At 42.6% G+C, this 25,068-nt stretch overlaps 1 protein-coding gene across 9 annotated transcripts in view; it reads right to left on the bottom strand.

The window, feature by feature from the left end:
• DMD (dystrophin) overlaps nt 1-25,068 on the bottom strand; it is a 7,616,828-nt gene that overhangs the window by 3,362,791 nt on the left and 4,228,969 nt on the right. For all 9 annotated transcript variants that reach the window (XM_069639082.1, XM_069639084.1, XM_069639079.1 and 6 more), the window contains one exon: nt 14,656-14,803. In XM_069639082.1, the coding sequence (XP_069495183.1) occupies nt 14,656-14,803 (148 nt within the window). The remainder of the gene's footprint in view (nt 1-14,655; nt 14,804-25,068) is intronic.

Here is a 25,068-nt window from a genome sequence, read left to right as displayed (position 1 = left end):
ACTGCAGCATATACCCAATTTGCACCCAGGACCCTTGGCCCTCCCCACAACCACCTGATCGATGTTCAATACTATGGGTGTATCTATAGCTGTGATCTGCTGAAGTAGTTGTGGCCAGGGCCTAGAGTCTTGGGTGTATGGCATATATATTAGAATCTATGGGTGTGCACTATATAAAACCCTTATTGGCTTATAACTTCAGTGCTTATAACTTTGTTCTTGGGTCATGACTCTAGCCCTCCCCACAACCACCTGATCGATGTTCGATACTACGGGTGTATCTATTGCTGTGATATGCTACAGTGGTTGTGGCCAGGGCCTAGAGAATAAACAAACATCCCTGTCAGCGCGAGCATGGCGAAGACATCATTAGCACCTGCCGCCTAAACAAATACAGTATTTCACCCATCTCCTACTCTGTGAACCTGACCAAGCACTGTGGCACACCAAAACACTCCCCAAAACAGCATTTCGCCTCTGGTTGGCACCGCACTGTCGGCGGATCTAAGATGTCGGGCGCATCCAAACAATCTGACGCACATCACCCCTCACTTCAGCCAATCGGAGGACACGTTGCGTGTCCGCAGTAATGACGCGAGCCCCTTAGCCAATCGGTATCTTGTCCGCGGAGCGAACAGGGAAGTGTGACCGCGGAGCGGACATAGATATCACTAATTTTTTGAGACATACTTTTTGCTTGTTTTAAAGAAAACTGCTGGATGGATTGGCACCAAATTTACAAAAGCATGCTTTCGGGACCAAGGTCCTCCCCCTGTCGCAAATTTGGTGAAAATCCATCCAGCGGTTTGGCCTGTAGGCGTGCGCAAAGTTTTTCCACTATTCACTCTATGGGAAAAAAATATATTTTGGGACGCCCCCCCAATAACTTTTCCCCCCTGGACCAAACATCACCAAACTTTGCAGAAAAATTCAGAGTGGCCCATATATTGCAAAGTTTGGTGAGGATTCGTCCAGGGGGAGCAAAGTTAAAAGCCAACCAAAACTTGCTCTTACTATGGAAACAACAACTTAATCATAACTACACGGCCACTACTGTTGCCATCTAATATGGGGGGGTTCAGGATATCACTAATTAATATTCATGAGAATAATTGCGCATCCATTTAGAATCACTGTATGCAAATGTATCTCATGAATGTCGAGGGGTATCCTGATATTCATACATGTTTCCCTATGCTTGCACCACTTATTGTCCTTTGCAAAGTTGGGAACAATCCCTACGCCCACTCTGCTGGTTCCCCCTAAGACTAGTCATGAACAACCTTACCTTGCCCTTATACTATGCCACTTCCTTCTCTTCCAAATCCACCCACCAGCCTCCTGTCCCTCTGATATTTCATGCCATCTTCCTCCTGCCTCTACCTGTTGATGTTAACCCTTGTTTTCTCCTACCACTCTAGTATTATCCCTCCATATATATTAGTACCCTTCCTACTCCCTATCCTCCTCCTCTCACTACTACTCTCTTCCTCCTACAACACCTCCTCCTACTACACCCCTCCTTCTAATACTTCTTCCCTCCTTCCACTAATAATCTGATCCTCCCAATGCTGCCCCCTTCCTCTGTCTGCTCTGTCTGCTCTACAGAAATACCACCCTTGCATCCAGTAGCACTCATTTAAAATCCACTCCTTACACTAATGTATATTCACAAGCTACACACACACTCCATCTGCAGTACCCTTGCACTCTGTAAACCAATGCCTCACCTTTCCTCAAAAAGCCTCCACCATCCTTTGTTCCTTCCTCCTGCTGGTCTCTTGGTCCACCACTTCTCCACTGCTTACCTCATCCCGGATAGCCAACACTTCCTGTTTCCTGCTCCCTGTTTACGTTTCCCTCCATCTGCACTGATTGGCCAGCTTGCCATAGCCAATCCATCCTGATCTACCTTCCCATCCAGGGAGGTATATGTACCAGGGACTGTCTTTACAAGGGAGTAAAGCCCTGCCTGAAGGAGTTACATTAAGAAAAGGCATTGATTAGGGGGCTAAGCCTCGCACATTTTCTTCATGCCGAGCCACTGCTGGTCAGCTATGTTGGTATGCCAGTTCAGTGTGACAGTCTGTGATGAGGTTTCTACGTAGGTCATTTTGCCAAGCAAGTATAGTCTCTCTAGGTGGACCAGCCCCTCTTTCATATCATTTGTGGTCTAAGATTGAATGCAAGTCTCTGGTGGAGCACATACCAGAGTGCCGTAGCCACTTATACGACAAGTACATTTTTTTTCAAAGCACCCACAGGGCCAGAGGGAGGGAACATGGGAATGAAAAAATAGATATGACAATGAAAGATAGAGGTGGACCTACCAGGCCTTGTGAGCATTCAGAACGTGCATGTGCAGAAAGAGAGAGAAGGGATGAGGGCTTTGGGGTTATGTGCAAAGTGTACCAGGAGGGAAGTGCTAGGGAGTGTGCAGCTGTAAGTGCTTCTGTTGCTTCTACTAATGGGGTTCCTGGTCTCTCTAGCTCAGTCATAGACATGGGTCGCTGGTTGGGGTTCGGTGCTCTGCTGCTTGTCTGATTCACAGGCTCTAAAAAGATGACTTGTTAGCATTTTGTGGTAGAGGCATTGATTGATTGATTGATTGATTGATTGGTTATTTATAATGCACTTAATCCACAGACGTTTCTAAGCACAGAGCCAGGGATCGAACCTGTGTTGCTCCATGTCATCTTGCTTCCAAGGCGAGCACATTGCCCCTCGGCTATCCTCCGAGGGGCTATCCTCCTGAGATGCATGAGAAATATATTTACTGCAATTATATAACCTGGCACCAGGGGAAGTGGTAAGGGTTGGATTCCCACGGGTTGCCTTCCCCCTCAGAGCAAGTACTGCATCTGGGCTGCTTTCTAGTGAACCCCCCCCCCTCTTGACAATGCCTTGTCACACTGGCTAAGCTGCTGATGCTGGAAGTGCTGAGTGGCCTCTAAAGCTTGGAGATCTGGAAACACTTAGGAGACTGAGATGGCTTTTGATTAAGAGGTGAACTTAAACATTTAGAAATGTGCTGACCACTGTACCCTTAAATAGTGAAGGAGGCCATATATCCATTGTGAGACAATTGGGAGCCATTATTCCTTCTGCAGGAAGAAGTGGCTTAGGCCCTCTCCTCCTAGCGGGATTACAAACAGTGAGATATTAGAGTCCTGCCAGGTAAACTGAGGACAAGACGTGGTTCTCCTATGCCCATGTAACTGTGAACTATGAAAAGCACTAAATAGGTATTATTTTTGTTTAGATCATTCTTAAGAACCAATAAACAGCTGGGTGCTATATATTACTGTAGTTGGGTTTCGTGGAGAGCATCTCAGATTGACTAGCATGTCTATTTGAGTGACGTCCAAGACACCCCACAGATTGTTACCTTGATGGAACACTTTGTTTACTTGATTATAAGCCCCTAGTCCTAACAAACCCTCCTGTTTACTAATAAACCAAAGTTAGAAAACTTTGTCATTTTTTGTGTCAAATATTTGGTTGGTTTGCTACAGCATGCAAGTGTGCATACAATTTAAAACAGAGATACATGCACCATTATATAAAGAGCACTATTATGGCCGTGCATTTCAATGTCTACTGTGGTAGATCAGAAGAGAGGCATGGACACTGATTAGACAGTCTACTCATGACATTATTAAAGAATATAGACAAGGCCTATCTTTCCCTATTCTACAAGGCTTCTCTACCTAACAAAACTAACTCATGTGCTCGTCAGTCGTCAGTGAATGTCTGAAAATGAAGAACTGTGCACTATCCAACTCTAACCTATTTATTTATTTATTTATTTCATTTTTTAAAGCGCTCACACAGCCCGGGGGCATCGAGGCGCTGTTACAGGACTATGGGCCTCATTACAACCCAGGCGTTAAAGGTTTAACAGCGCCGTCGGCGCCGTTTACCCTTAACGCCTGATTACCATTTTACCGCCTGCTTTTAGCAGGCATTAAAATGCAAGGCGCTAACCCGCCTTGGTGCTAATTACGGCACCGTAATTTACGGTGCCGTAATTAGCGCCTTCCCCACTCCCATTATGCCCTATGGGGCAAAAATGGGAATGGGGAAAGGTAAATGGGGAATGGGGATTTACCGCCCCACTCACCTTGGAATGGGGCGGTAAATCCGCCATCCACCATGGTGTAAACAGAGTTTACACCATGGTGGTAAAGTAGGGAACTTACCGCCTGGGTTGTAATGAGGCCCAATGACTTAGTTGGTATTTATAACACGCTTAATACCTAGAGGTTTCTAAGCGCAGACCCAGGGATCGAAACCTGTGTTGCTCTGTGTCGTCTTGCTTCCAAGGCGAGCACGTTGCCGCTGAGCTATCTAACCCTACCACTGTTCTTAACAACCTAAAGATAGGAGTAGGCATCCCTTCTCCTGAGGTTTTCTGACTTGTCTCTCGGCCACTCTTCATCTTCACTAGATGATCTTTGGATAGTCTCTAGTAATCACTTTCACCAGTTCATGCAGTTAACGTTAATTTTAATATTTAAGGTTTTTATACCAGGCACCAATGCCACGTGTGTGGTCTCCAGGCAGTTAAGCAGATCTGAAATGCATTGTTGGAGGGTGGGTGTTAGTGGGGTTGAGTGGGAGAAGAGCAAGAGCGCTGTGATTTGCTGTTGGCAGCTACTGCTCAAAAACACTGTTCACTGAGCATAAATGTGATTTTCAGACGTTTTACACCATGTGCTGATTTGCGCAGTTATGTGTGGTTTGTTTTGTTGTTGTGAAGTATATGTGTGGATTGTGGTGTTGTAGTGGTCTGGTTGTGTTAAGTCCAGCGTTTGAGAGGTGTATGCAGATGGTCAGTGAGTTTGTTAATACTGGTTGCTGATGAGTGTCCTGGTAATCGATCTTAGTGTTTCACCACTCCCATCACTGGAATCCACCCAAGTGCACCACATCTCCCGCTCCAGGCATCCATCCACTGTGCCCCCTCCCGAAAATCCATCCAGGTGCACCATTCCCCAAACCCCAAGAATGGATCCCTGTGAATTATACCTCCCCCATCCCCTGAAAGATCCATCAAAGTGCATCACACCTCCCCCACCCCTGGCACAAGCCATATTTCTAGCTAGCAGATGCGTTCACTGATCTAAGGGGATTCCGCAGGGAACGGTTGGTTGTTTTTGTTGATTCTCTATGGCACATTTTCTGTTATCTATGGGGGAGGGTCTGGTGCATTAGTCCTGTTCACTTGTTGGCTCTCAATTGGGGTATGCCTAGTCTAAGAGTTTCCTTTACCTGATTTTCCATCCTCCAGTTTCCCTTAAGCCTCCTTTCCTGACCTAATCATATTGGGCCTGTGGGGGCATCTCTATTTAAGGTCTCTCTTTCCGGTACTATCCCTCATTCCCCTTGTTTCTTCGGACTCCTTTTTCGTTTTCAGTGCTTGGCAGGTTACCAGGTGTGCGTGCGCTACTGAGGTGTTATCTTTGTGTTTGGTGCTGAGAGACAGGTTTTAAGTAGTTTTATGAATTGTGTTTGGTCCTCCATATTTAGTATTCCCCTGGGAACAGAGTTTCAAATTTTTATGGCTAATCAGGAGAATGCTGATCCACCCAGTTTTTCTCTGTGCATTATTTGGGTTCTAGGCGGATGTCGTCGCAGGATCTCAGGGTTCTGGTTGGTTTGTAGATGGAGAGTTTCTTTTGAATGAATTTGGATCCCTGGACATGTATTGCTCTGTGCGTTATGCACATTGTTTTGAAAATGATTCTTTTTTTGACAGGGAGCCAGTGTAACATCCTAAGTTCTAGAGTGACGTTATCTCTTCTGTTGAGCTTGAGGAGAACGCTGGCTGCCACGTTTTGTATTCGTTGCAGTTTCCTTAGTAGGTAGTCCGGCATTCCAAGGTATATGCTGTTAGCATAATCTATCCTGGACATGATGACGGATATGATGGGCAATGTTTTGTGTGTGAATGAGAGGAATGGTTGAATTTTTATGATTGTTTGTAGGTGGAAGAATCACTTCTGGATTATCATATTAATTTGGGGTTCTAGAGTTAACTGTTTGTCGATGATGATTCCCAGGATTTCTACAGCTGTAGATGGTGTTGGTGGGTTTCCCAGTTCTATGGGCCATGGGATCCATTGAGTGTTTCCTCTGTCTTCAGGTATAATCATGATTTCAGTTTTGTCTGGGTTCAGTTTGAGTTTGTTGATGTTCAACCTTCGGTAGAGCTCCTTGAGACAATCTATTATGGGTGTGTTCTCTTATTGTATGTCAATGTATCTGAAGATGATTTGTGTATCATTTCATAGTTTTAGCATGTTAGTCTGTGTTTTTATGAGGTTGATTAGCGGTGTCATGTAAATGTTGAAGAGTAGCAGCGATAGTGATGAGCCTTGGGGTACTTCAAGGTGGTGCCCCGTGTTGCGGATTTGAAAGGTTTTAACCAAACTGTTTCTGTTATTTCCGAAGAGGAAAGATTTGATCCAGAGCAGCGCTGTGTCGTGAGCCCTATTTCTTCCAGTCTTTTTATTAGGATGTTGTGGTTGACTGTGTAAATAGCAGCTGACAGATCCAGTAATTTAATGCATTTAATGCAATGCATTCTTAACTTTTAATGCATTCTTAACATTGCATTTCTTCTCCTGAGTTTCCTTATAGGTATTGATACTTCTCCCTTTCCCTGGGTGTTTTTCCAACAATTAGTTGTCCCCTCTGGGATATTTCTGAACAGTTCCTTTTCCTTGAACCTTTCATGCTCAGCTTTTTGAGATAGTGTCACAAAGTTTGAATCCTTGTTTAATTCCTCTTACAGGATTGTCATTTCTATGCCCTGTGGACATTCTTGATATGCTTTACACTCAGTTTGATAACATTCAATACCTTTTTGTCTTGCAGTACTCTTCTTATATGTTCTCCTTCCTTCTAGACTGAGATGAATATAAGCTCTCCTAGACTGTTTCTCTAAGGTATCTAGTCATAGCATCGAATGCCAAAGCATTGAATGCCTTACCATCTAAAGAAAGTGTTGAAATAAAAAGCATCTAATGCAATTTTTGTAAGGTAAAGGGTTTATTTTAATTGCATTGGGTTTTTAAAGGTTAAAAAAGGGGGGTTGGGATGGGACCCCCCCAATAAAAAAAAATTAAAAAAAATCTTTAGGTGCTTTCTTTTCAAAGCTTTTTTTTTAGATGGTAAGGCATTCAATGCTTTGGCATTTGATTATGACTATAAACCCTTCTCTAATTATGTGTCTTCTCCTAGGATTGTGACGAGTAAGAGCTTTATAATAATAATTCATAGTCTCTCTTATTAAGTTGTCTTTTTCTTGAGAAAGACAAGGGTGAACATTCAAATAATTATTCTCCTTCACTCGTAGTATATCTTTGTTCTCTTAACTGTCTGCAATGAGTATGGTCCTTCCAGTAATGATTCCCATTTACTCTTCTCCTATCTTTACTCTCTTGACTGTGAGAGTATGAGCATTCTGGTATTTATTTTCATTCACTCGTAATATGTCTTTATTCTCTAGACAGTGATGAGTATGAGTAGTCCAGTAATAACCCACACTCCCTTCCTCGGGTCTACTGTTATCCCCTTTACCTTCTGTGTTCAAGGTTAACCTCGCTGGGTCCATCACAAGATCAGGACAGGTTTCCTTTTCTCTCTTCCCGGTGTCTTGCATATCTCTGCCAGTTTCTCTTTCCTTGTGTCTGTCATGCTGGCAGTCTATTAACTTGGTTTTGACTTGTCCCGGGTTCGCAGTATGAGAATAGTCTCAGCATAGTTAATTGGACCTTCGGTCCACCACAAATCTCCTGTGGTCACGCCACCACTCTGTGGCCTCTCTCTCACATCTCCTTGGGATGCTGCATGTCATCTTTCTTCCCAGCTGAATTTCTGGCTACCAACCGTAGCACATCTGACAGCTCGGGCCTGTACTCCTTGTAGCTAGTGTGTGTCTCATTTTTTATCTCGTGGGCTGTCATTTCTCTTCCCCAGATGCCTCCCCTTTGTGTATAATGTAGCTGGAGAGCTTCCTTTGCGTTAGAAGCCATTCCTTCTGCTCTTTGGTTCTCTTTGCCTCCATAGGGGGGCTTCTTTAACCCAGGACAATGGAATTTTAAATTGATATTTTCTATGTCAGGATGGCAGTAACACATTTTAATTTGTTCTTCAGAGGCTTTGTCATCAGGAAGATATATTGGTGTTATCTTGAAGGGTGTGTTAGAGAGTTCTTCCTTAGAATGAAAGTCCTTGTCCCAAAAGGTCGAGTCGATCCCGGTGAGGTCCTGCTTGCCTCTACCCCTAGTGAGGGTGTTGTGGAGAGGGATCACCTCCCGAGCCTTAGAGGGGTGAGCTTCCCTTTGGGGAGAAGGGACGAATACCTGTAATCTTTCACACTACCCTGCAGGCTCCACTTGGTCATGTGGGCAGGATAATTTTGTATTAGGTGGCAGATCATGGAAAGAGTGGAATTGTGAAATTAATGTTCATGTAAGTTTAACTTGGATTACGAAAGATACAGGTTGTTGGAAGGCATTGTGCAATAGGGGAATATTGCATGTCACCCAATTTACGAAATGCACACAGCAAGTACTTTGTGCAACTTATTAAACAACACAATACTATAGACAAGAGTAGGCCCTCTTCATATAGCACTCAGAGTATAATTGCCATAAAGAATATTGGGAACTATTATATGCACAGTTTCCATTACTTAACTTTCAGGCAGATTCTTTGGGAAACCTGTTAAAATAAGGATTAATACATTGCTGTGCAAATAGCACTGACAATTAAGACAATTGGGCCTCATTCCGAGTATGGAAGACTACCTCCCATACCGCTACCGAGTCCACCCTGGTTCAATGGGGACTTACCGGTCCATTCCGACCTTGGAGGGACTGGTAAATCCCCATTGTAAAACATTCCCCATTCCCATTTCAGCCCCCATAGGTCTCAATGGGAATGGGGAAGGAGCTAATAACGGTACCGCAATTTGTGGTACCGTTATTAGCTCTAAGGTCCTTTAATGGGTCCCGTCCTTAACATCTGGTCAGATCAGGCGTTAAGGAAGGGACCCACTAAGGGAACTCGGAATAGGGCTCAAAGGGATTACCGCCACCGATGTCCTTAATGGTACCCGGTATCCCTTTGCGCCCACCTCGGATGAGGCGCAATATGTTTGGATGCTATTGTCACTGACATGCCCATTATTTTGTGTGAATCACAGCAGTCATTTCATGTGTACATTGTGCTTTCTCTCATTTTAGCTCCAATTAGAGATGTGCCTCTGAGTCTTTCATTTCTGTAATTACAGCTCACATTCTTCTCACTCTCTGCAATGCATTTCCCGAAAATGTGTGATGCAATGAATAAAAACATGTCAGTGGACATGTGCCTTTTTAGAAGAATTGATACAATGAATAAAAACATGTCAGTGGACATGTGCCTTTTTAGAAGAATTGATACAATGAATAGAAACATGTAAGTGAACATGTGCCTTTTTAGAAGAATTGAAGTCGTCATTGATCAGGAAAATTGTTGTTTTTTTTCAATTAGAAATCGTATGCTTCACAAGATGTGGGGTCATTGATAATTATTAGATAACCGTTTACCGGATTCTGAAGATAAAACATGTTTGGTTGATGTTTCAATGTGCAGCCCTGGTTCACAGTAGTGTGGGAAACGTTTGAGAAGGCATTGGGGAGACACTACACATCTCAGCGGGAGGGGATATTTCCTTTTATTATGACAATCATTCAATGCGATAATTGGGCTATCTGTGGATGACATACTCACCATGGACAGCTGTAAGACAGAGACATGGAGATAGAAGCGAAGCCTGCATTGAGCTCCGATGAGAAGCCTGTTGAACACCGGAAATGAGCCACATTAATTGTTTGCACATTCCTTAGAAGAGCTTTTGGTAAAGGGGCAGTAAATGAAAGTAATATGATGTTTATTTCGAACTAATAAAACATCACAATTCTCCACGTATAATAAATAATACATGGGTTAAGCTTATAGGGACAGAGCTGCAGAAAGGCAGGATAAGCCAAATGTATGCAAGGCTGCTAGCAGGATCATCGCTGTAAAACAAGGAAGAGGATTCCGTGTATAAGGAATGGCACAACAGTGCACGGTTGGAGTACGTGGGGTGGATTTAAGATAAGAAGAACGGAATACATTGGCATTGTAAACCAAATAGGGGAATGGGGCACTAGAGTTCACAGGAAATTCGAGCATCAAAAGGAAATTTAAAGAAAGGTGGATTTGGGATTCCAATGGCAGGATATCGAGTCACACTAAAACAGTGCACTTTAGTTGCCAGTGTGTGTCATGATACATTATTGCATAAACTGAGAACCAAATATTCCAAGATTCGCTCGTGTTCGCATCACGTCTAGTTACAGCACTGCCATTTTCTCAAACGACTCTTTTGAGATCATTTAAAAGGAAACGTTCGTGGCGTTTTCACATCACTTCAACTCCACGTGAGTGGAGTTGGAGAGTGCCTTGTGAAAATGGGAAAGCTTTCCTTACATTCGGCGTCAGCAGGGTCGGACTGGGACACGAAATAGGCCCGAACAGCCAAAAAAAGTGGCCCACCCCTTGCCTCACGACCCTTGACCTCTAGTGATGTCATTTGACCACACCCCAAAGTGACATACCGGGAAGCGATGAAACACACCCTTTCACCCCTTGACAAAACAGGAAGTGGCATCAAAAAGCATTGTTCCTAAGTACACTACGAAAAATATGGTTATGATTTCACTAATGTGATATACATTTCATTAAAGAATGGATCACCATTTGTATCATTAAGATCTGTGTGTATAGATCCATAAGGTCAAATTACTGTGAGTGCAAGCAGACATCCAAGACCAAATGATAATATGTTATTGTATAGCACTTACGCTGAAGCTCCTTTTTATAGAACAAATATGCATACAATATCACCCAACCTGTGTTGGTACTCATTTATCGTCCTAAGAAGGATGAAAGGCTGAGATAGCCTTGCTGGGATTCGAACCTGCCGATTACACACACATCACAACAGCGAGCGCTCAACCCACTGAGCTATCTTATTGGCTATAGTAAAATGTGCAATTATTCTGTAGTGGATATCATTAAACTGGTAACTGAGATTTAACAGCAGACTAGTTAAGTTAATCTGCAGGTCTGGTGCAAAGTTGGCTGCATGTCAAGCCTGAATGGATCTACTTTCAGGCTTCAGAGGTTGGCAAAATAGGGAAAGCAGCGCACTCGCAGGAACTCCCATGCTCTGAGCACTCGTTACCTTATACATGCAAACAAACATCCTGAACAGCATGCCAGGGAGATGGGAAAGATAGACACATTACAACAAAGCATTCATTGTGGCACAATGAAGTCAATGGCCACTTGATGTGCTATGGTCAAATATTTCTACACTGTACATAAGCTTTTAGGCACAACGATTTTGTCAATTGACCGAGGACAGTGAGATGGAATGTCTTGTGATGTTTGTAACAGAGACAAGGGCAGACAAAAAAAACATGCTATTACTGCAACTTGCGAAAGGCAAAATACATAGTCCGAAATTAATGCTTATTCTACTCTAAAATTGGTTGTTGATCACTAATATCATTAATACATATTTATCACTAATACAACAGCACAGCCAGCCCAGAGGGCACCGTGCCCACTGGAGTGGCGGCAAGGTGACAGCCGCTGGCCCGGAGGCGGCCCCGGCCCCTCAACTTTTCATGCTGCAGCAGCATGTGAATGATGCATGCATCATAATTTATGATGCACACATCATGCATGCAAATCAATCATCAAAGCAAGGTAACGTGTGTTACCTTGCTTTGATGAATTATGCAGTTGCAGGTGTTTTTTTCTTTTTTTCAAAATATTTTTTTTTTCTTCAAATGATTCATTCTTTTTTTCAAAAACGGCCCAGGTGTGGGCAGAAATCGGCCCCCAATCCCCACAAACGATTTCGGCCTGACCATGGGCCATTAGGTAGAGAGGCCAATCTGATCCCTGCTAACCAGATGTTATGGACTACAACTCTATGCAGCCTTAGCCATAGTTAATGGTGAGGATCATGGAATTTGTAGTCCAAAACATCTGTCGAGCTGCAGGGTGCAGACCCATGCCACAAATGAACAGGTCCTACATTGCCCACTCTGTTGCCCACACAACAAATCAGAGGTTCATGATGACATCAGACCAAAACAGGAAATGGGGAGGTCATGATTTCCACCCAGCAGATCATGCAATACAGTCTCAGCAGAACAGTAATAGACAGCAGATTAATGATGCCAAAGCTAAAGTGAAAGCACAGTAAGAAGCTTGGGTAAGTCAAAAGGCACATAGATTGAAACAAGCAAACAGTGCAGGTGAAAAGTGAAAACACCTCGAAGAAACTCACTGTAATATCATGCCACAAGGCAATGTTTTTAATAACTAGATATGGGAGGAAGTTCCATTCCAATCAGATATGATATGATATGGCATTTGTAACGTGCCTATACACAAGATAGTTCCTAGACTATCACACCAATGTATAAAGGAATCTACAATGATAAGAGTGGAGTAACCAAAATGTGATTATTTGCATGACAGATTAGGGAGGCAATTTAACGTGAACCGGCCTGAGCCTCTTTCACAAACACTAATGTTAACATGTGTATGGGGAATAGGTTGCAAGTAAGTGTATCTGGGTAAAGAAATTCAATAGCAAACAACTAGTTGGAAGTAAAATGCAAGGTGAGTAGAAACCAGCAAATGCAAAGCAAACACAAGGACAGCCTCAGACACCAATGAATTAACATGGAGCATAGACATTAGGAATGTATATGCCACATCGGAGAATTATGTGTGGGTTATTGTCATCACACCCTTACTACACTTTTGGTGCAGACTAAGTATGCATGTATTGTTTTTATAACCTGTATTAAACATTACTTGGGGTCTTAGTCTTACAATCATTGCTATGCACTAAACAATGGTTAACGCACTGTGCAGGAGGACATTCAGAGATTGTGGCTTAGTTGGACCGAGAAGCACGTTCAACTACCTGACTTGCCGGGCATTAACATAGGCATGAACAGCATGCATTCCTGTGTCATAACAGTGGTTAAGTTTGTAAGATTAACATAAGCAATCCACCAACATTTGGTCAGGAAAACAGTGTACTACACCAATGATAGGTCTAAAAAAGAAAGATGTATATTTCTTACGTTGGTGCACTAATGGCAATTTGATGTACTGTTCATATGAAGAACACGTTTAAACAGGTGTAACCATGACTAGATACATCGCAATAATTGTATCCCTAGACCCCAAGTAATGTGAAATACAAGTTATAAAAACACTGTATGCATACTTAATGTGCACCAAACGTGCAGTAAAAGTGCTATAACAATGTCCCACATAGCATTTTTCGAAGTGACCTACATATTCCTCACTGTCCATGCTCCCCAGGAGCTAATGCAAGGCTGCCTGACGCTGTGCTTGGTTTTGCTTTGCAGGTGTTGGTGCTTTTCTACAGTGTTGCATTTACTTAACCTAAGACATAAGGTGTGCCATAAATGCTGACATGCATACCAGGGGCATGCTTATCAACTAAGCGGAGGAATGTTATTTGGAAAAGGCTCTGATATAACATTTGGTACAATGTGAATCCAGAAGGAAACATAGGTGGCATCTCTTATTTGGTGCTAATGAAGGCAGAGCAGAGATGGACTAGTATTCCACTCCTAAAGGTTGCCACGCTGAGCCTTTATTATGATGTGCATAGAGATAAAAGTACATGCATGCAGTATTTGTACTGCAACTTATCTTTAAAAGGATACCTAAATATGAGTTGGGATTGCATTGGGTACATATAAAACACAGCATGCAGTAAATGCCGGCTATTTGACCAATGACTTACTTCCTATGTACCCCATACCTTAAATACTCTATATAAATAAATAATTATAATTAGTTTGTATTCGAAAAACAATAGCTATTTAAATATGACATGTTTTCACTGTTTCCAGGACACTCATAATGAAGCCTGTTAGCAATGGGGGCCAAGTCTCTTGCTGTCCGTGTATATGGTAAGTATGGTTCTAGCAAAGACTTCCTGCTATGATGCCATTCTATGCACAGGTTCACTGAGGACCTGTTTAATGGAGCATATTAAACATTGGCATTTAGTGAAACCATAACTAACCAACTCACTGCTAAGATCTCCTAGTACCTAATAGAACATAAACAAATCTCCCACTTCTGCACGCTTTTGGCCTAGCCATTCGTACATTCACTCTACTCGAACTATGAGTAATCTCTCCTCGTTAGCCCTCTCGCGCCCACTCCCACATAAGCAGCTAACCAGCCCCACAGCGCTGCAGTGTATCAGACCTTGGGCTCTCACCTTATGGTACAATACTCCCAAGTTTTTCCATTGAACCCATAGAAATCAGATGGGCATTCCGGACCTGGGTACTTCTGCCCTTCACCCATCGACACTACTGGTTTTGCATCTGCATCGCCTCCTATCGCACTAACAGCACACACGCATCTTGGCTCACAGAGTCATGTGCAGCACGGCCAACTAAACTGGTAGAGGGCGCTATCTAGGACTACTTTCTCCCAATGGACGGCGTAAATAAATGAATGACTGTGTCTTACCTTAACTTTTTCCAGTGAATCTTTCAGCTGCTGGTCGTTTCCCACTGCAAGCGGAATGGCAGCAATGCTCTCTGCTTCCTCCGACCACAAGATGAACTCATTGAGATCGCCTTGTAATTCATTCAAATGATCCTTTTCTTCATCAAGCCTGCAGAGCATGCGAGAAAGTGATTAGTGTTCATTCTGAAAACAAGGACGTATGCAATTGCAGGGACAAAATCAGTCTTTCCAATCATTATTTAGATTTCTATCTAACTGCTAAGACCCCGGAGCCTGATTGTAGAAGCTGTGTACTCGTACAAATGCAAGCTTCAGACATTGTAGTGCTATGGCACACACTTCCTTATTGCAAACAAGATACGTGTTCAGTGAATGTGTGTCCCATACCGTGTTAGAACTGGGAAAAACTTTCGTCTGGTGAAAAATTGGATTGCAATTTGATTTTTTCCACAGTGGGGAAATGTGTGCCCCGAGGATCTGTGTGATCATTCCGAAAAAAAATATCGACAATAAAAATGCTGATTTCTTTTCTCTGGCACATTTCCCCACAATTAGGTGTGGATGGAGACCCCTGCAGCCCTCCCCGTACTGCTCATTTACTTTGTATTCAACTAAATCCATCCCTACATATAATTGCGAGGAGATGTGCACTTTGCAATTCAGCATTTTGCATTTTGGCATTTTTTGCCACAGATCATGGGATAATACCGTGCCCTAGTGCTACTACTATGCAAGTTTGCACTTGCACCACTTCAACATGTCTGTAATATAGCCCTAGATCGTGAAACAGCATTGGTTCAGGTATCCACGTATTCACGCATCTTGACCTTGATCAACCGCCTTATCTGAAGGATGCAGCCCTGTGGTGAACCAAGGCTTATCAAAAAGCAATCAGGTGAATATCGCCTCATCAATTACGAATGTAATCCATAACCTTTTTTCGGGAGGGAAAACGGTTGCCTCAATAAAGAACAAGGGCACATTGGTTATACCTACATAAATGTGTCTCCTTCCACAGGGAGAATAGGGAAAGGGTCTTCAAAGCAAATTTAAGTCAGCATTATTTCATAAATCGCAAGTATATTTGTCTTGAATGGCAAAAATATGATTATACCAGAAGGGAAATGCACGCAGAGCCAGGTAAGGAGACAAACCCACTGAGAAGTCTGAAAAGAGCTTAAAAAATGAATCCCAGAAACTTATCAATATCGAAAACTTGAACAGGAATTATTCAAAAAGTATCTGATGTGTTGTTTCCAAAACATGTATTTGATTATAACTCATACAAATTCCAATAATGTATTAAAACATATACAGAAGGAGGTGTGTTAATAATCTGCAAATTTACCCTATTAATAAGTGGACAAAGATAATGAAAAACAAAATCAATGTCAAGGTTTTTTTTATACCCTTTGGATATCTCTTAAATCTGGAATATATTATGCAAATCAGATGTCCTCGTTAAGTAATTAGCACCCTGTGTTCTCCATGTAAACCAAAAGAAAAGGATGCACCAGTACAGAAAACAATATGGGACACTTTAACAGCAACGTTTCACCGGTTCAAGTGCAACTTCGGTTGGCATAAGTAGTCAAGCAAACATGCCCCAGAAGTATTATATCAGCTGAATATAATAGACTAAATTAAAAGCAACACCTGCAACTGGATTGGGGTGGCCCAAGTCATCAGCTCACCTTCAAATTGCGACTCTCATAACATTAGACATGATTATACTAGTTCCGGTAGAGATATTTCAGCACATGCGAAACCTCATAGGTCAACGGATTGGGCATATTAGTTTTTTGCATTTTCTCCTCCAGAGCTATTTGCACCCACGGGCCCTTGGAATTGCATTCTGAAACGTAGGCAACGTATAGATTCCAGGGAGCTTTCTCTTGTGCCAACTGCATGTTTGGGCCTACTCGTGGTAACCAGAGGCTGAAACGTACTGCCAGTGTTCTTTCTGTTTACTAATTCAAAAGCCCCTGTAACAGTGATTGCGAATGCTATATTTTTTTTAGCTTTAGCTTCACCTTAATGAAAAAATAAAGTTACGTCCAGGTCAGTCCCCTGCCTTGAAAAGCGAACTATTATGACACATAACGTGAGTTTCAAAGAGCTCAGATTTTTGTCTATGACACTCCTACATTTTCCCAACAAAGGAGTTTGGCACCTAATGAAAGCTACTGATGTCATAGATTTCTAAAATGTATTCCCAGTAGGGGGCCCAAAGAGTTGCTACTTTTACTGAGCTATTACTTGTTTGTTAAATATAATTCGGTTGCAGTAGCAGCATGTTCCACTTTCTTTCTGTTTACACCAGTAACAAGGCAAAACGACGACCTGACAGAAAACGGCTTGCAATACTATAATCCAGCACTTCTTCTGTTCAGACGCTTCTGTTTGTGTGTGTCTATACGTCACGAGGCCTTCTTTGTTTATGTCTTATTTGCTGGTGATTTCTAAGCCACCTACTGCGGACAGGGCCATTACACAAAGGGGCAGCCACAAACTACCGACCTGACAAGGGCATCTTTGAAAAATGCGACATCTCTGCAGTTTAGAGTACAGCATTGCAAGGGTAGGCATGTGCAACATAAATGTCTAAACAATAATGAACATTTGGAAAATGCTGAGGGATCACTCGAACTAGATAAACATATCGGTCTAACCCATGGTGGCTCACATTTCATGGCATACTTTATAAGAACACTCTGGAAAGAATTAGAGTATGGTGTAAAGTGCCAACACAGTTTGCATATTTGTAAACCTCACTTGCACAGGTGCAATCAAGCTAGCTCCAATTCGCACTATGTGTGAACCTGTGCAACATACTTTAATTCACCTATATGAATACTAATATATAAGTCACAAAATGCATCAGTAAAAGCAAATATGTTATGGCATTTATAACACGCCTATACACCAGTTTTTCAAAGCGCGACGAGGCAAGGAAGGGGAAACAGAGGGAAGATCCTACTAGGCCAGGTGACATTGAGATCACGTAAGTGAAGGGGGAGGGGAAGGGGAAAAGTGCAGGGGGAAACGGGAGGGGGCAGTGCAGTACATAGGATAAGAGTAAAATAAATAAAGACAATAATTAAAAGTGCGGCAAGCTGGTGGAAAGTGCAAGTGTAAGAGCAGACATCAGGTGTCAAGTGCTAGTAGGAGCTGTAGGGATACAGAAACAGTCCCCAAGTGCAAGGGTTGCCAGGGGCAGTGCAGGTGTGCAAATGGTGGGGAGGAGACCTGGGCCCGAGATCAGAAGGTAGCCAGGTAACCAATGCAGTTTCAGATTCAGCCAGGAGATCAGCAGGGGAGAGAAAGCAGAAGCCAAGAGGAAGGTCTTAAGGTGCTCCCGAAACTGGAGATGGTTCTCCTCAAGTTTCAGAGAGGCAGAGAGGCTGTTCCAGAGGGAGGCCCCAGCAGAAGAAAGAGATCTACCACCAACTCGCTGATTGGAGAAGCGACTGATTATGAGGGAGTTGGAGGCGGACGAGCGAAGAGTTTGAGAGGGAAGATATTTAAGAAGAGAGAGTTGAAGGTATTGAGGCCCCAGGCCCCACAAGGCCTTGTGGACAATGAAGAGGGTTTTCAACTTCGCCCTTGCTGCCACTGGGAACCAGTAAAGAGATTTCAGTTCTGGAGAGATATGATTCCAGGGCTTGAGGCCAAGGACAAGTCTTGCGGTCCTGTTTTGGATCAGTTGCAGAGGGCGGAGAGTAGAGGCAGGCAGATTTAGAAAGAGGTTGTTGCAGTAGTCCAGCCTAGAGAGAACCAGAGCTCTGGAGACAGTGAGCTTCTGGGGGAAGGAGAGGAAAGGAAGAATACCTCTGAGGAGGTGCAGCTGCTAGTGTGACTTCTTAGAGAGGTCAGAGATGTGAGGAGAGAAGGAAAGTGTCGAGTCAAAGATGACCCCGAGGTTTTTAGCCTCACAGGTGGGAGCAGGAAGAGGGCCAAGAGAGGCCGGCAAGATAGTGACAGTAAACGAGGGAGCAGGTGTGCCAATGAGGATAATCTCAATCTTACTGGTATTAAGGCAGAGATCATTGGTGGCACACCACTCCTGGATAGCGGACAGACAGTCAGAGATGAGAGAAGGAAAAGAGGTGGTGAAAGGACGCCTGAAAATGAATTGTGTGCCATCCGCATAGCACGTTTTCTACCCCACCACTAGTGTCCCAGCGATAACACGCCTCATATGTGTGTTAATACTGGCTGTGGGAGGCCAGCGCTTCCACAGTGCTAAGTGTGGCTGAGACAAACAAGTTACTACAATTAAAAAAACATATGATTTCAGTTTCTTTGCTTTTTATCAGTCATATATACTCCTTTCTGAACAGTAAATACACAGGAACATTGAGAAATGAGTGCCATTGAATTGGCCTTTCAAGATTTCCCTTTCCTAAAATGTACTTAGAATAATAGCAGACTTCATAACGAAGTACTTTGGCTGACAGAAATATCTCAGAATAAAAAATCAAAAAATAAAGCTATTCAACGATGGACATAACAGTATTTATATATTTGGTGAGAAACATTATATCTATGAGCATCAGTCACAATGTTAATCTCATTAGTTATGCATCACATTCTCTGGCACAGTTACTTGTTTGTTTTCTTGACAAACCAACACAGTTTATTATGTCAAAGTTCATGGCATTTTTCTGACATGAAAACAGATGGTGAAGACACGCATTTGGTGAGTGATTTTGCCAACATCATGTATCGAAGCGTACATGGTTTCCCTTCTTGAAGAACGGTGCGTATGCAATGACTGCTATGTCTTAAACAACACAGCTTTGGCTTGGGGAAAGACACATTCGTGAATGATAAAATACACAGGATATTCAAGACAGCCACGCGCCTTGAACGTACTGAGGAAAGCCCCTGCATGAAGAGAGCAGTCATGCGTTAGTTACACAATATGTTCATGTCGCTACACTGTGTGCTACAAAAACTGTTCAATAACCGCAGCTTCTACTGCATTTACGGTGGTATTTTAGGCTGCACAAAGTTTTTTGTACGTGTGTTTTATTCATCATATTAGCCACACTCCTTGACTTTCATTTCTTTCAAAGCAAATCAACTGGGGCCACGAGGAAGAGCCCAGGCCAGTGACACAATCAGTGAATACTAACAAATACTGTAACTCTTGGTTCTGTGCTGCAGACTCCTAATGGAGGGGGCAGGAGCAGTTTGGCATTTCAAGTTGATAATTAAAAGTCTCTCTTTTTATGTTACCTAACAGAGGATGGGGGCAGCCCTGCATCAAAAGAATTGTGCAAAAACAGTCCGGGCAACAGGCAGCCATCTTAGGCGAAGTGAGAATCTCCATCAGGGCTGCATAGTAATGGGTGATAATCATGCGAATGAATAGTTCCCAGAAGGCCCAGCAGCATTCTGACCGCACTGGGAATAGCCTGCTTCAAGCGCAATAAAGCGTGTAGAAGGGAATCTTCAGCTCTAACGCCAAATGTCAGTACATTTCAACAAAACAGATTAGTTTGTTCCCCGGCAACCCACCAACATCATCATTGCTGTCGAACGAATTGGCCTGCCTTGCATGCTGAATGCCGAGATATTGAATGCTCACAGCTGAAGCAATGGAAACAAATGAAGCGTGTCACATTAGGCCTGATTAAGGAATCTGTTTCAGGGGTCAGGTCGCCATCATTATTTTGCCACATTCGCTTGAAGCCTTGCGGTTGTCACGCGTGTGTCAAAAGTTGATTAGATTTAGCAGAAAGTCCAAAACTATTTTTTTTCCTTACCACCGGGTGTTCAATGTACTTTAAAAAAGCCTTTTTTTTAATTGATGCCACACAAGTTTGGCATGTTTTATTTGCAGACTCGTTGGATGCATTTGTCATACCTCAGAATCCAACAGATTCAATCCAATCTTATACAGGAGTCAGTTTATGAATTTCCAAACGGGTGCAGGGAGGAAGGATGAGGGGAGGGGCTGGGTGGGGGTGCAGCTACCCACATTTGAGCACATTGCCATTGAAACATTGTTAGAGATTGGTTGTACTCATTTTGCTAGACACATCTGCCAAAATGTTCAATTCATTAGTATAAACAAATGAGGTAACATTAATTTCGCCAATTATTTCCAAAGTGGTGCAGGGAGGAAGAGTGAGGGGAGGGGCTGTGTGGGGATGCAGCTACCCACATTTGAGCACATTGCCATTGAAACATTGTTAGAGATTGGTTGTACTCAGCTCCCTGTTATGCTAGACAAATCTGCCAAAATGTTCAATTCATTAGTATAAACAATGTGGTAACATTAATTTCGCCAATTATTTCCAAAGTGGTGCAGGGAGGAAGAGTGAGGGGAGGGGCTGGGTGGGGATGCAGCTACCCACATTTGAGCACATTGCCATTGAAACATTGTTAGAGATTGGTTGTACTCAGCTCCCTGTTATGCTAGACAAATCTGCCAAAATGTTCAATTCATTAGTATAAACAAGTGTGGTAACATTCATTTCGACAATTATTTTAAGAACTGCTTTCATCCCTGCTACAGGAGTCTTTTTTATACACACGAGTTACTTCAACGTGGACGTATGATAGTGCGTGCTCCAATAAGTATTCTTGGAATGCATGCTTGGAAAATTAACCCTTTGTGCTTTCTCTAAATTATTATATCGCTCTGCCAATGTTTTTGTAAGTTGCAAATCAGTTTGAGGCGCTTTATGAAACATTATGTGTTACAGTGGGAAAAACTAACTTAGCATCTGTAATTTATTTGTGGGTTCTCTGATGCGAAAAACATGGCAGTTGTGTGCCCACTGTCCATAACAAATGCCATCTAAAAGGTACAGTTTCCCTTGAAGGTCTACAGTTTTCAGGAAGGTACAGTACAGTGGTAATCAGTTGATGCCAGCACTTTCCTAACTACGTGGGTTTACTGACATGGGACTTAAGAATCAGAGTTTTTTTTACAACCATAAAGGTATTGTGTACAATGCATGACCAGAATTGTAAGTAAAACCATTAAAAGGGTACCAGAGATCACCATATAGCAATAGAAAAATGACAATTCTCGAAAAAGAAAAAATCCAAGATTTCACATCCTATTCAGATAGCAGTTTTGTGGTTCACTTTGGAGAAAGCTCTCCACAAACGGACACGCCGGTCTTACAAACATTTTCTTGATGAATTCAGGTGATTCAAACCAATACCAGTCATAGTGCACGTATGCATGCTTATATCGTCAACTCAGGTAGGACAAAACGCGGCTCTGCACACATATGAGATGTAAAATAGAGCAAAAGATAGAGGGGCCGCATAAAAAAACTAGCGAGCCTGCTTTACTGGTGGACTCGTTTTTAGGAGTCTAGCTGAGGTGCTGACTGTGCCTCAGGGTAATCAGTTATTTTCTGAGTTGTTGCAGTGCTGTTCCACAATGAGGCGTACAGGCAGATGTTTCCTAGTATATACTTTATGGCTTTTTCGGTATCCAGTCTTGCAGCCTTTACAATGGTGCTAACCTTCACAAATGTTTATTTTATTACCTGGGTATTGTGGTGCTTATATGTAAGGACACTGTTTTAAGATAATCACAGCTGGGATGGTCTTTCTGCAGTGGCATCGTCCAACGGTGTGCAGTCACTGTGTTCACGTTGTGGCGAGGAGGGTCATCTGGTCCTCCTTGGTGGCACGGATCATATGGATGGTGCAAGCAAGTAAGCTAAGTGTCGTTTTATGTATGTATGTATGTTGTTTTTTATGAATGCTTCAATGCAAAAAAGTAGTTTGAATGATGTTTGAAGTTGCGGGTGACAGTGTTGGTTGTGTGTGTGTGGGTTTGACAGCCTCCACCCCTAAATTTAGCAGGGCCCCTATATTTAGGGGTGGGGCTTGTGGGCGCATGGTATTCTTTTTTGCTTTTCCCTTGATGCAGATAGTAGCATGCCTGAAAGGTCAAGGAAACATAAGTGAAGTGTTTGTACATGATTAGACTGGCCTACATTAAATGTTGGACACTCTAGCCACATAATGACACTTTTGTTTGAGTTATCCTTGCTGCACATTTATATGATACATGATATATGTTACTATGTCGCTAGACAGTCTAGCCACATACTAATACTTATCATGTTAACTTTAACCTTGATGCACAGTTATTGTGTATTATGGGTAAAGCCAATTTGATAAGTGTTCTTATGTGGCTATTATGGCCTACAGTACAGCTGCCAATCTCCACACACTTTCTTACTGTAGCAAGGCATTTTCTACTTGGCTTCAAGGGTATTGCCAACCTGATGAGTGTTATTTTGTTCCTAGACTGGCCTACATAAAATGTAGGTCGGTCTAGCCAAATAATAACACTTATGTTTGCTTTACTATTGATGCAAATTAAACAATGCCATGCCAGATTAAGTATAAGCAAACATGATAAGTGTTATTACATGCCTGGACTGACTTATATTGGTGGCTCCAGTCTGGTTATATATTCTCTGTGTGTCATGGTATTTATGTACTTTGCATCAAGGGTAAAAAACAAACAGAGCTGTGATTATGTGGTACACTGTCCTATCTTGGTATAGCTGGTCTGGATATAGTTTCTTTCTGTGGCATGGCATTATTTAGTGGCTGGTAGTCCTTATATGGTAACACTGGCATATATTGGTGCTGCACACTTGGACATGTAATAAAACATTCCATACATCTTTGACTAACTTACAGGCACAAACCTTTTCTCTAGCCAACCACAGTGTCTAAATCTTAAGGGGAGTATATTTAGTCTTGCCGTTAGAATAAGTCGTCGGGAGACTTAATCATAAGTACGGCAGGGGGCACTCCCAGGCATTTTGGCAATGGAGTATAATGTTTCCATGTATTAAAACATGTGATGCTTTCAATCAGATCATTATGTTCCTTTTCTTCTGCTCTCTCCTTAAGCAAAATGCTATTCTGACTGGGGGATAATTTACCCAATGCCTTTACATCTCCCAGCTTCCACACCATCATTAAACCCATTCCAGAATTGTACCAACTCTTTGTTCCGTTACCAGAATTGAGCCCGGAGTCACACTGTGCAGCAGTTACGTTGGTGTTTTGTGGAGAAGTCAGTTGTACATTCAGAAAAAAATCTAGATACCTCCTTTGGCTTAGAAGAGATAAGCTTAAAGAACCAAGTTCATTTCTTAGTGCATCCCGGGGTTTTCTAGTAGGCAGACCTGTGATCTCACGCATCCCTCTGGTCATCATTACGTCCCACTTTGAGCTACACCCTATATCTCTGCTCCATACAGTTGTTGTGGCATTCACTTTGGAGCCTAACACCTGGAGGCACTTGTCCAATTGTTTCCCCCCAAACGTATAGTAAAAAACGAAGGAGCCTTGATACTTGCTTTGTTACCATCTTTACGTGATTATTCCAGCTCCCACTTTCCAAAAACAGAAGACCCAGATATGTGTATTCATTCACCACCTCAAGCAATTAATCATTCAGACGCCATATGGAAGATGGTTTCTTCTTGCCAAACACTAGTATTTTAGATTTACAGAAGTTCAACTGAAGATCTAGATCTTCAAAATATTGATTAGCTTATTCTAAATTCCTCTGTGGACCTCCTGGAGTAAAGTCAAACAGCGCTGTACTGTCTGCATATAATAAGGTGGTGAACATCCCTCCATTAAAATGGGTGGAATCAAACCCTGAGTTGTTAGTTGTGGATTAAAATCATGGAGCAATAGGGAAAACAATAAAGGGAACAATTGGCAGCCTTGTTTACACCCGTATAAGTCATACAATTTTCTGAGTAATTATAGTTTGATGCACATCTAACTCTTGCCGAAGTATTACTATAGAGCTGCATAATTAGCTGGAGGAGCCTTAACGGGACCCCAATCCCCCTAAGCTTTTGCCGCGCTTGCTTTCGGTCTACTGAGTCTAGGTCTTTAGCAAAGTCCAGGGAGGCAACATACAATCGACCCTTCCTTCTACCCAGGTATTTTATCGACCAGTAAGTTTCATATAAAATATTGATCTGCGGTTGAGAAACCTTTTCATAACTGGCATTATCTTGTTATCCTGTGTCCATTCTTCCAAACGTGGTGCCAGACAGCCTGTAAATATCTTGCTTGAGCCATCCAGCAGAGCGATTGGACAATAGCAGTGGGGGTCATTTACATTACCCTTATTAAAGATGGGAATTATTCAACTGATTCTCCATGATTGCGACAACACACAAATATCAGCAATAGAGTTGAAGACCTGGGGCAAAAACGTCTGGTCTCAGCCCATCTGGGCCTGCAGCCTTTCCATTCTGTACCCCCCTTATGTGTGCCTGTATTTCATCCAGATTGAAATAAGTGCACTTACAGGCAGCAACACATTTTTCCCTGGTCCCTCTTTAGTATAACAAATTTCATTAAAATGAGCAATCCACTGTTCTTAAG

Source organism: Ambystoma mexicanum, chromosome 7q (genome assembly GCF_040938575.1).
Source record: "Ambystoma mexicanum isolate Mex_15411 chromosome 7q, UKY_AmexF1_1, whole genome shotgun sequence".
Lineage (NCBI taxonomy): Eukaryota > Metazoa > Chordata > Amphibia > Caudata > Ambystomatidae > Ambystoma > Ambystoma mexicanum.
Note: the sequence above shows the minus strand (reverse complement) of the source record. Positions and strands in the feature narration are given on the sequence as shown.